The sequence below is a fragment of the Salmo trutta genome, chromosome 14 (genome assembly GCF_901001165.1).
Source record: "Salmo trutta chromosome 14, fSalTru1.1, whole genome shotgun sequence".
Lineage (NCBI taxonomy): Eukaryota > Metazoa > Chordata > Actinopteri > Salmoniformes > Salmonidae > Salmo > Salmo trutta.
In genome coordinates this window covers 20716600-20734505 of record NC_042970.1, presented here as the reverse complement: position 1 = coordinate 20734505, position 17906 = coordinate 20716600, and the positions used below count along the sequence as shown (strand labels likewise).

Genomic DNA, 17906 nt, shown 5'->3' with positions numbered 1-17906 from the left:
TTAGATCAAAAAAAGTTTGTAACATGTTGCAGCAGCACATCCTGTTTGTATGCTTATACAATCAGTTGAGGATTGAAAATAGAAACTCCATGTGAATTCTAAGCGCATAATCTCCGAGAAATGGGTCAAGAACACAGTGATGGGAATGATGGGCCCCCATCTAAAAGAAAATAAGAAAAAAATGGTGTGCTGTACACAGTATTTGGACATCTTCTCAGTTAACCTCTTGGGGGCGTTCGAATTTAATTTGTACTGCCTCGTATTGGCTGCTTCGTTCGTTTCTCTTGTCCTGCCTAATGTCTAGGACGCAATGTGTAGTTCCGCCTTGAAAGAGTGACATCGAAACAGTAATACTAGTTGGAATAGGAAAGGAATTAGGCAAAGAGAAGGTGCGGTTTAAACACCGGTATTTAAACCTAAATCTATCCCGGAGGATTTGACGCGGATCGAACGGATACGTCTTCAACCCAAACGGTAAGTGTCGATCGAGACAGCATTTTCTAATAGGCTGCTGTGCCAAATGCAGATGTGGCCATTGGTGTCGATAATCCACCAGCTCGCGGTGTAATCTTGATATGATATTCCATATCCATTTCCAGGCAGTTCTAATGTAGGCCTAGGTCATTTCTATGAGTAGTCTAAATCAAACATCACAATTGTATCAATCCGCGATTCCCATTTTTAGGTTATAATTTCCTGTTGAATGAGTAACTTATTTTTCATGAGTCACAGGTTTATTACTTAATACAGTATCATTGGCCCATATCTATAATGTCTCAAATTCAACATCGAACGATAAGGAAGGTTACTGTATGTTGCTGAATATTTCTGTTACTGTGTCACCATCCTCGATCTACACCTTGGTGCCTGTTCGACCCTCGTGTCGGGAACCTTTCATTATAATATCCACGTTACAAAGCATGCATAGTTTACGGAATTATATGGTTGCTTGCTTCGTGCTCAATAAATGAATGTATGTTAGTGCAGAATGAAACAGACATGACTTGGCAAGTCCATGCTGTAGTTGGCAACTGGTGGCGTGTTTATTACTTATCATTCTTCTGGCACTACATGACATTGTCAGCAGTCACCTGGTGAAGGTCACTCAGGTGTAGGTCATTGGATTCAGGTGTGACCTCAGCGCAGGTGTTTGTATTCCGGTTTTGGGAGGGAGTCCTCCCTTATTGAATGATCTCAACAATGCCATATAATCACCAGGGCAGAGTTTACACAACAAACAGTGACATAGTTTCCAGTTGTCATTCACAACAGTGCTCCCATTCAAATACCACTACATGCTTTTTGTGAGTTTATTATGATCTTACGAGGCTTTAGTATGTGACTGAAAGATTGGCCAAAAGTATACTTTGGACAGTGTTATCATAATAGCCTTCTATTCAATTGGGAGGGAGCTGCAGTCCATCGTTGTTAATTATCACTGTAAAAAGTCATGCCTAACCGGTGGGTGTTTACAAGTTGTTGATTAGCCATTGTCCATGCTGAGAAGTTGTTTAGGAGACCAGTGTATTGGACATTTCTCCTACTTATACTCCACCTGAGACCATGTAAAGGTAAACACCCCAGATATACACACACACAGGAGATTCCTGACTACCCCATTCCCATAAGTGAGGAGTTTGGTGATGGAGAGATGTGAGACTTTAACGGAGTTAGAAAGATGAATGTCAGGGAATACTGGCTACAGGGGAGATGAGAGATTTAATTAAGCTGTGCTGGCTGAGGGCAAAACAAAGCCCTGTAAACCATGGCAACGAGAGGAGTCGTGCGTCTTCAACCTCTTGACGTTTTCACACCTCCAGGAACACATCCATGTCTTACTCTCAGGCTGTTGACATTTCTAATAGTGAGTTTTCTAGTAGTGAAGCCCCCAGAGCCTCTGGCCTAGAGTAGCAGACAACGTCACTGATTCTAGTTGTCTCACTCTCTGGTCAGTATAGTTATGTGCTACTGTATCTCGATACCCTTATCTAAATGTGTTGTGTTTGTTTGACACATGCACAGATTCACCTATTTCCCCTCACGCAAAGCAGTGATGTGTCTCTAGTTTCTGTAGTCGAACAGTGTGGATGTAATTCAAGCTTTGCAAGTCCCAGCAGTCCGTAGCGGTACCTGCTTTGCACAGCAGGTTATCTGCTAAGTGGACCTATCAGAGGAAAGAGCTGATGCACAGGTTCCTGTCCTGTGGCAGTGCCAATATATCTCCTTTTCACAACCTGGGGCTATACTTATATGGTCAGTCTTGTTACATTGTAATAACACTAACAGACTAGATAGGCCTATGTTGTACTATTGCCTAACACACAATACCGAGGTGATTGGTGTGTATAGTCTGTGCTGGACATAGTAAACCTCTCTAAGCCCCTGTACAGTCTCATCATGGTCATATGAAGCTCCTGTGGTATCCTTTCCTCACATTTGTCGGTAACGCCAATCTCTTGGATCACACCTTTGGGAGCTGTCTCTCTCTGTTCTTTATCAGCAGCAGCAGCAGCAGGTGGTGAGGGCGGGAGAGAGGGAGAGAGAGAAAAGGGAGAGAGTGAGCACAGGTGGCCAGCTTGTTGATCCAGGAAGATGGAGTGTTTCCAAGCTGGACCTCTGGATGCCCTGTGCTGTCCTTCACTGCTGCCTGGGACACATACACACACCTCTGCTGCAGTAAGAAGAAACACCAGCTCTGGAGACAGAAATGTAGTCTAGTAACATGACCACAGAGACTTACTCAGTCGACATCCGGGTATCTCTACACAGTTGGATATTCTCAACAAGGTTTAAGTTGCTGTGAGAGTGGCCAGTGACTGAACTTAAAAACTCTCGGGCTCGTGGTAATAGATGGAGCGGAATGGTATTAAATACATCAAACACATGGTTTCCATGGTTTCCATGTGTTTGATGCCATTTCATTCGCTCCGTTCCAGCCATTATTATGAGCTGTCCTCCCCTCAGCAGCCTCCTGTGATAACCACTACACACTCAGCCTTCAGAGGAGGGAGTCAAACGATGGAATGCCTCAGATAAGTTAAAGAGTATAAGGATTTTATCCTTGGATGTTTTAACAGGTCCAGAAAATGAAATACCCTACCAGTTGTAATTGCTGCGAAGCAAATTGACAATATGACGCCCCAGTGAATTGAATCCCTCCAAGGGCTGTGTTTCTGTGAGAGCAGTTAAATGGAGAGCGAGAGGAACATGACAAACAAACATCAAACACTCATTTACTGAGTGAATAGCACTCAGGGAGATTGGGCCTGTGTTTAATCGTGTTGCTCCCTGGTGAGTCGTGACCCTGCTGTTTGTGGTGTGTTTGTAGTGTACAGAAGAGATATGTGTGTGTAGTGTACAGGATAGATCTATGTGTGTAGTGTACAGGATATATCTGTGTGTGTAGTGTACAGGATAGATATGTGTGTGTAGTGTACAGGATATATCTGTGTGTGTAGTGTACAGGATATATCTGTGTTTGTAGTGTACAGGATATATCTGTGTGTGTAGTGTACAGGATAGATATGTGTGTGTAGTGTACAGGATATATCTGTGTGTGTAGTGTACAGGATAGATATGTGTGTGTAGTGTACAGGATATATCTGTGTTTGTAGTGTACAGGATAGATCTGTGTTTGTAGTGTACAGGATAGATCTGTGTTTGTAGTGTACAGGATAGATCTGTGTTTGTAGTGTACAGGATAGATCTGTGTTTGTAGTGTACAGGATAGATCTGTGTTTGTAGTGTACAGGATAGATCTGTGTTTGTAGTGTACAGGATATATCTGTGTGTGTAGTGTACAGGATAGATCTGTGTGTGTAGTGTACAGGATAGATCTGTGTTTGTAGTGTACAGGATATATCTGTGTGTGTAGTGTACAGGATAGATCTGTGTGTGTAGTGTACAGGATAGATCTGTGTGTGTAGTGTACAGGATAGATCTGTGTGTGTAGTGTACAGGATAGATCTGTGTTTGTAGTGTACAGGATATATCTGTGTTTGTAGTGTACAGGATATATCTGTGTGTGTAGTGTACAGGATATATCTGTGTGTGTAGTGTACAGGATATATCTGTGTGTGTAGTGTACAGGATATATCTGTGTTTGTAGTGTACAGGATAGATCTGTGTTTGTAGTGTACAGGATATATCTGTGTTTGTAGTGTACAGGATATATCTGTGTTTGTAGTGTACAGGATAGATCTGTGTGTGTAGTGTACAGGATATACCTGTATGTGTAGTGTACAGGATATACCTGTGTGTGTAGTGTACAGGATATATCTGTGTGTGTAGTGTACAGGATAGATCTGTGTGTGTAGTGTACAGGATATATCTGTGTGTGTGTAGTGTACAGGATATATCTGTGTGTGTGTAGTGTACAGGATATATCTGTGTGTGTGTAGTGTACAGGATATATCTGTGTGTGTAGTGTACAGGATATATCTGTGTGTGTAGTGTACAGGATAGATCTGTGTGTGTAGTGTACAGGATAGATCTGTGTTTGTAGTGTACAGGATATATCTGTGTGTGTAGTGTACAGGATAGATCTGTGTTTGTAGTGTACAGGATAGATCTGTGTGTGTAGTGTACAGGATATACCTGTATGTGTAGTGTACAGGATATATCTGTGTGTGTAGTGTACAGGATATATCTGTGTGTGTAGTGTACAGGATATATCTGTGTGTGTAGTGTACAGGATAGATCTGTGTGTGTAGTGTACAGGATATATCTGTGTGTGTGTAGTGTACAGGATATATCTGTGTGTGTGTAGTGTACAGGATATATCTGTGTGTGTAGTGTACAGGATATATCTGTGTGTGTAGTGTACAGGATATATCTGTGTGTGTAGTGTACAGGATAGATCTGTGTGTGTAGTGTACAGGATAGATCTGTGTTTGTAGTGTACAGGATATATCTGTGTGTGTAGTGTACAGGATAGATCAGTGTTTGTAGTGTACAGGATAGATCTGTGTGTGTAGTGTACAGGATATACCTGTATGTGTAGTGTACAGGATATATCTGTGTGTGTAGTGTACAGGATATATCTGTGTGTGTAGTGTACAGGATAGATCTGTGTGTGTAGTGTACAGGATATATCTGTGTGTGTGTAGTGTACAGGATATATCTGTGTGTGTGTAGTGTACAGGATATATCTGTGTGTGTAGTGTACAGGATATATCTGTGTGTGTAGTGTACAGGATATATCTGTGTGTGTAGTGTACAGGATAGATCTGTGTGTGTAGTGTACAGGATAGATCTGTGTTTGTAGTGTACAGGATATATCTGTGTGTGTAGTGTACAGGATATATCTGTGTGTGTAGTGTACAGGATAGATCTGTGTGTGTAGTGTACAGGATAGATCTGTGTTTGTAGTGTACAGGATATATCTGTGTGTGTAGTGTACAGGATATATCTGTGTGTGTAGTGTACAGGATATATCTGTGTGTGTAGTGTACAGGATAGATCTGTGCTGCAGAATGCAGGAATCTGATTCAGAGCTTGCATTCTTATCTCACTGTCTTGTTTTCCCCTGTACTTTGTCTTTATTTATCTATATGTTATCCCTATCCATCTAGCCTATCTGAAGGGTCATCTTTCAGGCTCTGACTCCATAATACTAAGGGCAGGTTTTACACTGTTGAGCCCTACTGTGGTTGCTAAGCTTTTTGGGTTGGTCTGATGAGTGGTTTTATGTAAATGTTCATGAAAGGTCATCATGCCTTCACCAGCAGTGCTGCGTAGAGGGGTCGACAGCCCCCTATAGTTGTCAAGGACACAGCCATCCTCCCTGGCGACCAGGAGAGGAGAGATGGTGCCAGTGGTTTTCTGAGAGGGTCCACCTCTGTCTCTTTCTGGGAGATTAGGTTGTCCTGATGTGTCTCAGTGACAGCCAGCCATGGCTGTGTGTGATGGCTCTATCAGGAGAAAGCCTTGCTTGGTTAGACCAACAGGCCACTCACCACAGATCCATACAGTTCTACAGACTGACCTAGAACCAACCTACCTACCTGCCATCCACATAGAGGTACTTTCATAAGCCTGTGTTAAATAAAGAATACTACCTAGGTTTTCAATCAAATCATCTAACAGAGAGAATGGGTGTGTGGTAGTGTCTTGGTTAATCATCGAACAGAGAGAATGGGTGTGTGGTAGTGTCTTGGTTATCTCTGAGTGTGAACCTTGCTGTTGTCACACTAACATGTACCGATGGCCTTGGGGTTCTGTCATCCGTCTCTGGGCCAGTGTTATGTCCTGTAGTGTAGACACATCAGAGCCCTGTAAACCTGTTATCTGGAGTAAGACTCACTGTCACTGTGACTCAACTCTGGCGTGAACCCCTGTCTCAGCTGCTCTTTCTCTCTCTACAGTACCTCTCTCTCTCTACCCCGTCCTCTGCCCTGCCTATCCACTCCACCTCTCCACTCCTATCTGCACGAGTAAGCAGTGCTAGGAATCCCCTACAGACAGTCCCGACCAGCTCCCGGGCAGGGCAGCCAGCGAGCTGAGCTGAGTGGAGCGGAGGCAGGCAGGTACTCTATTAGCAGCACTGAGAACCATCAGCCTTATTTTTATCAGGAGTAGCGTGGGTAGCGACCAGGCCCATGTTATAACTTGCACTAGGTTTTTTGGGAATCATCCATCTATTGTCATTCCACTCAGTAGTATGATTTTTTGAATTGCTCCTATGCCTTTTGTGAGGGCCGTGTTGGGTCGTTTTGATGTAGCGATAATGCATACAAGTTGCTATTGTCAGAATAGGAGGGCAGAGTGTCCATTCTCTAATTAATCTTACTTTGGAATGTTAGAGACACCTCACCATTTTTGTAGCTGGTAGAAAACAGACTATTTTGAAATGGTGGAAGTTAACCAGTGTTCTTTCATTCTGTGGATATAACATCATGTGGTGTGAACATACACAAATTGCATTTTCCACCGCTAGTATTGAGTCAGTGGTTCAGTGCCATGTTCATGCTGTATAATCTACCCCCCTTGATGTATCATTGCTTTTTGTGTCCTCGAAGAGAGGGAGAGCAATAGACACAAGCGCTTCGAATAATCAAATCACATCACCCAAAAAGTGCATGCAGTGTAGTGCTCAGAACACCACATGACTTATACATGAACCCCAAAATAGAGCTTGCTGAGTCTGAGAGACTGATGATGTAGGCTACACACTGGAAACATGGGAGACTTACTCAAACAATCAGCTCTCATAGGACCATCATGTCACGGTGATGCCTTATTTATGGTTTATACATATGCTTCCCTGTTGGATTTAATGTTTAAATTGAGTTATCCCATTTGTTAGTTTGAGTGAAACAGTAGTGCTGGTGGACAGTGGCACCACTTTGTGGGCAAAATACACTGCAGGATTTTGGCTTTATTTATAGTAAATCTAGCATCCAGTTTTTCTCAGAATTTTGGACAAATAATGATTTGGGTCATAATACTTTCTGGGAATCAATGTACTTCTTGGAGCAGGACACAATTCCTTTGAGACTGTGTGTGTGTGTGTGTGTGTGTGTGTGTGTGTGTGTGTGTGTGTGTGTGTGTGTGTGTGTGTGTGTGTGTGTGTGTGTGTGTGTGTGTGTTTCTGGGGGGGGGGTGTTGGACTACACAAACAGCCCAAACTGTCATTCTGTTACCAAACGTTGCATCTGCACCGTTCTTCAAGTAAATGTGTTTTATTATAATTTTCAGTGGAAATTGTTAAAAATAGTACTTATGCATAACTTTGCAATCATTGGTTTTTATTTTTAATACGTTTGTAAAAATATCAAAACATCTGTTTTACGCTTTGTCATAATGGGGTACTGTGTGTAGATTGATGAGGAATACAAATTAATTATTCAATTTTAGAATAAGGCTGTAAGGTAACAAAATGTGGGAAAAGTCAAGGGGTCTGAATACTTTCCGAATGCACTGTGAGCATTGCACAAAATGAGCTGGAAACTGAGCTGCACTTCCTAACCTCCTGCCAAATGTACAGTATGACCAAATTAGAGACACAGACTCACAAAGAATTTAAAACAAATCCAATTTTGATAAACTCCAGTAATCTACTGGGTGAAATACCACAGTGTGCCATCACAGCAGCAATATTTGGGACCTGTTGCCACAAGAAAAGGGCAATCAGTGAAGAACAAACACCATTGTAAATACAAGCCATATTTATGTTTATTTATTTTCCCTTGTGTACTTTAACTATTTGCACATCGTTATCACACTGTACATAGCCATAATATGACATTTGAAATGTCTCTATTCCTCTGAAACTTTTTAGAGTGTAACGTTTACTGTTCATTTTTATTATTTATTTCACTTTTGTTTATTATCTATTTCACTTGCGTTGGCAATGTAAACATGTTTCCCATGTCAATAAACCCCATTGAATTGAATTCAAGACAAAGGAGATGATTGTGGTCTACAGGAAAAGGAGGACCGAGCACACCCCCATTATTATCGACGGGGCTGTAGTGGAGCAGGTTGAGAGCTTCAAGTTCCTTGGCGTTCACATCACCAACAAACGAACATGTTTCAAGCACACCAAGATAGTCATGAAGAGGGCACAACAAAACCTATTCCCCCTCAGGAAACTGAAAAGATTTGCCATGGGTCCTCAGATCCTCAAAAGGTTCTACAGCTGCACCATCGAGAGCATCCTGACTGGTTGCATCACTGCCTGGTATGGCAACTGCTCAGCCTCTGACCGGAAGGTACTACAGAGGGTAGTGCGTATGGCCCAGTACATCACTGGGGCCAAGCTTCCTGCCATCCAGGACCTCTACCAGGCGGTGTCAGAGAAAGGCCCTAACAATTGTCAAAAACTCCAGCCGCTCTAGTCATAGACTGTTGTCTCTGCTACCGCACAGCAAGCGGTACCAGAACGCCAAGTCTAGGTCCAAGAGGCTTCTAAACAGCTTCTACCCCCAAGCAATAAGACTCCTGAACATCTAGTCAAATGGCTACCCAGACTATGTGCATTGCCCCCCCCCCCCCCCCTTTTACGCTGCTGCTCAATTACCTCGACTAACCGGTGCCCCCGTACCATTGACTCTGTACCAGTACCCCCTTTATATAGCCTCGCTATTGTTATTTTACTGCTGCTCTTTAATTATTTGTTACTTTTATGTCTTTTTTTTTAGGTATTTTTCTTTAAACCGCATTGTTGGTTGAGGGCTTGTAAGTAAGCATTTCACTGTAGGGTCTACACCTGTTGTATTCAGCACATGTGACAAATACAATTTGATTTGATTTAATTTGAAATGAGAGGCAGAGAGAGAAGAGACGCATACTGACATTGAGTAAGAAGGAGGAGACTCCACAAGGTCACGTCTCTCCACCCCTTTACGGCCTCCCTATCAAAGCCCTAATCTAGTACCAGATAGGGAGAGAGAGAGAGAGGGGGGGGGGGGGGCTCTTAACATTCATCAACCATCTGTATAGAACCAGGAAATGATTGCCAGTCTTTTGAGTAATGCTTATAGGAGGGCCAGGAAATGAAATCTGTGTGTGAGATTGTGGTTGTGTTTTTCAATACGATTATGAGTTAATTATATTAATGGATTATGTATTTGGATTAATGGATTATGTATTTGGCTGCTAATCCTTCAACGATCCAGAGAAGTCCATTTTAAATGGTCACCTCAATAATTCCCTGCAGTCACCTGAATGAACACATGGTTATGCTACTGTACACACTGCTTGTGAATAAGAATTGTTAATTCTAAATGTGTGAATGATGTGTGTGTTGATTCTAGATTGAATACTTTGGCAAACGTGTGTGTGTGTGTGTGAGTGCTCTTCAGTTGAAGTGTATGGTTTTTGAACCGACCCTGTGTTGGGAGGTTGCATGTGCACTATAACAGAGGAGAGATTTAGTTTGCTTGGATCAATAGGCCTCAGTGCAGTAACAAGAGAGAGTTGGGCCCCAGGAGAACAGACTGGGAAAGGAGTAGAGTAATTAAGGCTGGAGCACTAGGAGCTTGCTGCCTCTCAGGCCTGGGTGCTCCTGCTTCACAGGAATCTCCTGGGGTGATGGTAGGGAGGGAGGGAGAGAGAGAATCTTCTCCCAGTTCTGTTGCTCTGTCTGTCCGACTTGTCTCTCCCCCTCTGGCCAGAACAGAGCAGAGGGATTGGATCAGAACAGAGCAGAGGGATTGGATCAGAACAGAGTAGAGGGATTGGATCAGAACAGAGCAGAGGGATTGGATCAGAACAGAGTAGAGGGATTGGATCAGAACAGAGCAGAGGGATTGGATCAGAACAGAGTAGAGGGATTGGATCAGAACAGAGCAGAGGGATTGGATCAGAACAGAGCAGAGGGATTGGATCAGAACAGAGTAGAGGGATTGGATCAGAATAGAGCAGAGGGATTGGATCAGAACAGAGCAGAGGGATTGGATCAGAACAGAGCAGAGGGATTGGATCAGAACAGAGCAGAGGGATTGGATCAGAACAGAGCAGAGGGATTGGATCAGAACAGAGTAGAGGGATTGGATCAGAACAGAGCAGAGGGATTGGATCAGAACAGAGTAGAGGGATTGGATCAGAACAGAGCAGAGGGATTGGATCAGAACATAAGAGTAACACTATAGTTGTGTTGTTAATCCCCTGACAGGAAGAAGGAAAAATGGAAAAAAATGTCAAATGGAGAGATTTTCCCTCTAATTCTCTTACCAAACGAATGGCCTGGGTTAGAGTGTTAGGAATAATCTGGAACTGAGCCCGTCACAGTCACAGAATTATACTCTGGGGCGGATTATACACAGACTAAGCGCTGTAAACAGTGTGTCTGAGGGGGTGGGGGCAGCGATGTGGAGCAGCCAGGGCAGACGCTTCTATTCACATGTTCCACAGACCAGTTACTTGTTCCTTTCAGATGGTTGCCATAACAGCACCATTGAGTCACATAAAGGAAAGCAGGCCTGGGATCTGTTCTCACTGGTTGGCTGGGAGGGAGGTGGGAGCTTCTAAGGAATTTGTCTTGCCCTCCTTTCCTTGTGTTTTTTTGTCTGCCTGACTACTTACCCCAAAGCATTTCCCCCCCACACAGAGGTTCCTCTGTTCTTTAATTGGGACTGTGTCATCAAAGTTATTTGACCCAAAAATAAAAGGGACAGCCACACAACACAGACAGTCCCTCTATTTCAGCTTGTTGTCAGGGCCCTGCTCTCACAGCCGATCCATCAGCCTGTCATAGGTGACATTAAGGTAAGTCAAATCAGTGTCATCATGACAACATACAGGTAGGTTAACTCAAGCCACCATGGTGACATTTGGTAGGTCAAATCAGGGTCACCATGCCAACGTCTATAGATTACCCTAGGCCTAGGGTTTCCATGGCGATGTCTAGGTAGGTAGAAATAAGGTCACCATGGCAACATTTGCCATTTAAGGAGGGCTACCTCAAGGTCAGCATCACGACTCTCAGGCGACTGTAATCCATAATAGGAGCCTCTCCCAGAGTGCACTGCTCTCCAAGGTGAGATGGAGATAGATGGATGAGGCAGGTAGATGAGGCAGGTGGATGAGGCAGGGGGATGAGGCAGGGGAGGAGGATAGGAGGAGGAGGCAGGGGGATGAGGCAGGGGGTGAGGCAGGAGGAGGAGGCAGGGGGAGGAGGCAGGGGGAGGAGTGTGAATCTGTCCTCTCAATCCATCATTCAGCACCGGCTGCTGACAAGGCGGCTACAGGACTCCCTTGTGTGTGTGTGTCTCAGTACTACGCTAAAGCTAATAACACCTCTCATACTATGACCTCCAGCCCAGGTCAGAGGGTAGGGCATCGTTGATGGGTTGTCCATTAGACCAGTGTAGTTTCACACACAGGATGGTAGACTGGGAACAGAAGAATACACATTCAGACATTTTAAAATAGGACTATTTTGTCTGTTTCAATTATGTGGTGAAGACTGAGCATTCTTCACTTTCGTGACTCATGTGGTTTTCCTCGGACATGATCTTCAGGGATGTTTTTCCTAGTGCTCGGTCCTCAGTCACTGTGGTGCAGCGTGGCGTGATGTAAGAGGCACTACAGGAGCAACCTGCTGAGCGCTAAATTGACCAGGGGAACTGTGTGTGTGCGTGTGCATGTGTGTTTATAAGTGTGTGTATTGGTCTTCATAAACAAGACAGTTAAGAGGCATACTGTATTTAGAATATCCATAATGCACCACCAGTCAGACTTTCCAGACAATTAGGTCACATGTATGCCCCTCATTGTACTGTGTCAGCTGTTTCCAGAATTCCCCTTCCCCCGGGCTCTATATTCATCCACGCACATAGCATGTTCTGAGCATTGTCTGATGTCAGAGGTATTTAACCAAATGTGACAATCTCTAATGGACTCCCAGTCAAATATATTCCACAGACAACAAACACATTCCCTGTCTATCCATCTGTCCTCTGGGCCAGGGTTTCAAAAAAGTCACTCCTGGGTCCCCCCTTGGTGCACGTTTGGTTTTTTGCCCTAACACTACACAGCTAATTCAAATAACCACTTCATCATTAAGCTTTGATTGTTTTAAACAGCTGTGTAGTGCTAGGGCAAAAAAACATGCACCCAGGGGGAGCCCCAGGACTATGTCTGGGAAGCCCTGGCCTAGGCTTTCTCCTTCAACTCTCATTGTCTGAATAATGTGGATCTGAATGACTGGATCTGAAGTGTCCGACATGTCACTGTGGATGAATGAGGCCACAGGGAAGAAGTTATCGTTGGTAAAAGCAGATGATGTAGCGTCTCTCCCCAGACCTGCACTGTCCCAATCTGTTTCTCCCATTACAGCCTCTATCTGTTCTCTTTGTCTCTCATTTGTCCCAAGGCGCTCCTATCTTAGAATAAACATCACCGGCGTTGTCTCTATGGCAACCACAGCACACACCGTACAGTGGAATGTGAGTCTGTTGGAGACTCAGGTATCTAGACAGGACCTGGTGTTCTTATAGTTGGAACAGGGTCGGGCCATAGGAAATGTACAGTACAATCATACACTACAATACAATATAGTACAATAAAATACAATTCAGTACACTACTGTACAATACAGAACAGTACAATACAGTACAATACAATAAAATACAGTACAATGCAATACAACTTCATATTGTAGGATCGCTTTTAGGAACTGTTTGTCTGTCATTTGGGTATAAGCCTACCCTGACCCTTCCCGATTGCAGTTGGCCTTTGCTACCGGCCCACTTTCTGCGTCAGCCCGAGGAAGTGTTGGAATGATACAGCCAATACGCTGAATCTGCTCAAGCATGCAGAATATTTGTTTTTCTTTTTTCTCACACCTTGTCTAAATCTTTTTTTTGTTCCTTTAAGCCGTATTCGTCAGCAGCATTGCTGGGCATATTTTCATCATACTAACTACTTCTGACGATTGATGTGCAGGCATAGGTTATGGTTGTGATGGTATGTCCAGTCTGTTCCAGGAAGGTAGTAATGTCTTGCCACAGCAGCAGATGGAGGCTATGCACACGGGTGAGCCACCATAGCAGGTCTGAGAGCACCCTAATGGGTCCTTCTGACTCAAACTGGGATGACGTCATCTGTGGAGTGGAGCTGTTCTGGTTGGTTGAGTTCCAGGCTATTCAAGCACATCACCAGCCTACTCTGAAGGTTATATGTTTAGCTCAAGGTTGTTAGAGAGAGGTGGGCCTTGACACAGGAAGTGATTATAGTACTGGAACTCCCATTGGCTGTTGTCAGTCCAATAGCCATGCCCTTTTCTATTGAAGACCAGCCTTCACTGTATTTGTACTGTTACTTTTTAGAGCGATTTTCAATTCATTGTTGAGCTTGTTAATATATGAGTATTAACTTACTAATAAATGCAAGTGAGAGACAATTACAATATGAGCTAAGTTTTATTTTATTATACATGTTGTTAGAGGCATCGACCTAGGCCTGTCTCTTTAGATTCTATCCCCTGTTATCCCCTCAGTAACATGATCTTCTCTCAGAGAGCCAGGTAACAGAACACCGTTTACTGTCCTCACCTTGAGCCAGCGGGGCTGAGGTAAAAGGGGGAGGCGCTGACGGGGGGATTGAGCAAGCGGGGCTGAGGTAAAAGGGGGAGGCGCTGACGGGGGGATTGAGCAAGCGGGGCTGAGGTAAAAGGGGGAGGCGCTGACGGGGGGATTGAGCAAGCGGGGCTGAGGTAAAGGGGGAGGCGCTGACGGGGTGATTGTGTGCCGCTTGGGTGTAGTCTCTGTGTAATTATTTGCCTCAAAGGGAAAACAAATGAGGAGGGATTTGTGTTGTGTCTCTGCCTGCCTGCCCCACTGCCTGACCCCTGCCTGCCCCCCTGTCTGCCCCCTGTCTGCCCCCCAGTCTGCCCCCCTGCCTTACTGCTGCCTCGTCCTTAGGTGTAGGCTATGTAAGGCTGGGATGACCTATCTCAGAGCAAACAGAGAAGGAGAATGCCCTTCAATCCTTCAACCCTTCAGCTTCATCCTCATCACATACGTGTCACGGCGACACAGCTCAGGTCTGTGTGTGAGAGTCTCAGGGGAGGAATGCCAGGGCCAGGTGGGCCAGGGCCACAGCACGAGACATTGCCTGCTTCTCTCATCCAATACAAATAGATCAATCAGCCTGATGTGCTGTTACTAACCACTCCCATATTAACGAATAGCGTGAAGCTGACATGAATCTGAACAGCTTATTCACGCAGCAGGGGTCTCTCAGATCTCTGTTATGTTCTCTCTGTGTGTGTGTGTGTGTGTGTGTGTGTGTGTGTGTGTGTGTGTGTGTGTGTGTGTGTGTGTGTGTGTGAATACGCAAATAATAAAGTCTTTGTATGATGGTATGTGCTATAATTGTGTATCTCTCATTTCTGAAAGTATGTTATGTGTGGCTCACATAGGATAATTTATTGTCTTCTTCTCTCTCTCTGTCTTCCTCTCAGTGTTGAGTAGAGTGACCAGACAGGAAGATGGATGAGCTACAGGATGTGCAGCTGACTGAGATCAAGCCCCTGCTGACCAATAAGGTGAGAGTATGAGATGACCACCTGCGAGGGAGAGTCACACATACACATGCCTATACACTGAGTATACTAAACATTAGGAATACCTTCCTAATATTGAGTTGCATTCATTGGGGCATGGACTCTACAAGGTGTCGAAAGCGTTCTACAGGGATGCTGGCCCATGTTGACTCCAATGCTTCCCACAATTGTGTCAAGTTGGCTGGATGTCATTTGGGTGGTGGGCCATTCTTGATACACATAGGAAACTGTTGAGCGTGAAAAATCCAGCAGCGTTGCAGTTCTTGACACTAACCGGTACACCTGGCACCTACTACCATACTCTGTTCAAAGGCACCTAAATCTTTTGTCTTGCCCATTCACCCGCTGAATGGAACACATACATAGTCCATGTCTCAATTGTCTATGTCATGGAAAGACCAGGTGTTCTTAATGTTTTGTAGACTCATGTATAGAGACTTATTCACTATTTGTCTCCATCGTGAACAGTGCTTCCCTCCCCACTCCAGAACTCTGTTCATCAAAGTGAATTATTTATAATCCCTGCTTCACTGTAGTGAGGGAAGAGAAAAGACTTGAGAAAATAGAGGAATAGGAGTCAATAGAAGAAAAATCAAGGGATGGAGTTAGGCTCTAGAGAGAGATGCAGAGAGACGGAGAGAGAGAGTAGGCAGATGAAGCTTGAAAGCAAGAGGGAGGGGAGGAAAGAGGGGAATATCAAAGGGGAACCTTGCAGAAACGCATCTCTTTTTTTTGCTTGAAAGATTCAGATGAGAGAGAGAAAAAACACTCCAGCAGATCAAAGCTTTCTTCCCACGCTTCCTCAAGGACCTCCGTCTCCACTGCAGCATCGAGGTGGGGATGAGCTCCCAGCCTGCCTTGGGTTGGGGCAAGGAGAAGGAAGTCAGCCCATCTCTGTAAATTGACCAGTTTTATATCCAGAGGGAACTATTCTGTTCCAGACAGTTCCAGGGCGATATTACAGGCAGTTACAGAAGGTTTTCACCAAAAACAAATTTGTCAGGAGAAGTTCCGCCCCCATTCATTTTCAACGAGGTCACTTGGATAAATGTGCAGGGTATTGTGGGAAGGTGAGCAGCAAGAACCCCGCTAACGGTCTAGGTAGAAAAAGTTCAGCTCTGCTCTACTTTATGCAAATGTCAATCAGTGAAGCCTTGGAGCGAAGCGTTGTCAAGAGGAGGCACCGCCTCTGGTCAAAACCCACTGTTAGGCTTTCTCTGCATCACAGGACATGAGTTGATGTATAGGCTGAGGCAGAGGGTATTGTGTCATACATCATGGGCTGAACAGGCCATTCATCACCTGATAGTGGTGCTGGTGAAGTGGACTGGCTGTGGACAGACAGGTGGATGGAAGGCAGCACCATGAGCTCGTCTGAATGAATGAGTTTATGGCTGACCTCTCGCTCCACCTAGTGGCCAGGCCATCTCATTAAGAATCCAACAGACAGGAGCCTGCAGGATAGATGTGAGGACAGACAGACAGTAATGAGTTGACAGGAGAGGCATACAGGTGATAAATAGGATAGCATATTTAGAGTATGTCAGTTAAGCAGTGGTGTTTTCTGTCCTGAACAAAAATATAAACGCAACATTCAACAATTTCAAAGATTTTTCTGTGTTACAGTTCATATAAGGAAATCAGTCAATTGAAATAAATTCTTTAGGATCTAATCTATGGATTTCACATGACTGGGAATACAGATATGTATCTGTTGGTGCATGGATCATAAAACCAGTCAGCATCTCCTTCGCATAAAGTTGATGGCTGTTGATTGTGGCCTGTGGAATGTTGTCCTTCTCTTCAATGGCTGTGCGAAGTTGCTGAATATTGCCGGGAACTGGAACAAGCTGTCGTACATGTCGATCCAGAGCATCCCAAACATGCTCAATGGGTGACATGTCTAATGAGTATGCAGGCCATGGAAGAATTGGGACATTTTCATCTTCCAGGAATTGTGTACAGATCCTTGCGACAGGGGGCTGTAAATTATCATGCTGAAACATGAGGTGATGGCTGTGGATGAATGGCACGACAATGGGCCTCAGGATCTCGTCACGGTATCTCTGTGCATTTAAATTGCCATCGCTAAAATGCAATTGTGTTCGTTGTCCGTAGCTTATGCCTGCCCATACCATAACCCCACCACCTCCATGGGGCACTCTGTTCACAATGTTGACATCAGCAAACCGCTCGCCCACATGACACCATACACAGGGTCTGCGGTTGCGCGGCTGGTTGGACATATTTCCAAATTCTCTAAAATGATTTTTGAGGTGACTTATGGTAGAGAAATGAAAATTCAATACTCTGGCAACAGCTCTGGTGGACATTCCTGCAGTCAGCATGCCAATTGCAAGCTCCCTCAAAACTTGACACATCTGTGACATTGTGTTGTGTGACCAAACTGCACATTTTAGAGTGGCCTTTTATTGTCCCCAGCACAAGGAGCAGCTGTGTAATGATCATGTTGTTTAATCAGCTTCTTGATATGCCACACCTGTCAAGTGGATGGATTATCTTCGCAAAGGAGAAATGCTCACTAACAGGGATGTAAAGAAATTTGTGCACACAATTTGAGAGAAATAAACTTTTTGTGCATATGGAAAGTTTCTGGGATATTTTATTTCACCTCATGAAACATGGGACCAACACGTTAAATGTTGGGTTTATAGTTTTGTTTAGTGTAAAATACTGTAGGTGAAAGAATTTCTACCATCCAACACCTCAATAATACCTTTGTTTCCTCTTTTCTCTCAGAATTCCCGTAACTTCCAGGACTTTGACTGCCAGGTGAGTGTCTCCAGTTCTAAATGAAGGGCCCAAACAGAGGGAACGTGTTCTGCTCAGGTAACAAGCGGTGGTTTGAAATCATTCTGATCCTACTACTTTC

The 17906-nt window shown here is 44.3% G+C and overlaps 1 protein-coding gene across 2 annotated transcripts in view; it reads left to right on the top strand.

The window, feature by feature from the left end:
• The first annotated feature begins 251 nt into the window (after positions 1–251).
• LOC115207603 (protein NDRG3) overlaps positions 252–17906 on the top strand; it is a 56549-nt gene continuing 38894 nt past the window's right edge. For both annotated transcript variants that reach the window (XM_029774855.1, XM_029774854.1), the window contains exons 1-3: positions 252–474; positions 14912–14995; positions 17774–17806. In XM_029774855.1, the coding sequence (XP_029630715.1) occupies positions 14939–14995; positions 17774–17806 (90 nt within the window). In that variant the 5' untranslated portion in view covers positions 252–474; positions 14912–14938. The remainder of the gene's footprint in view (positions 475–14911; positions 14996–17773; positions 17807–17906) is intronic.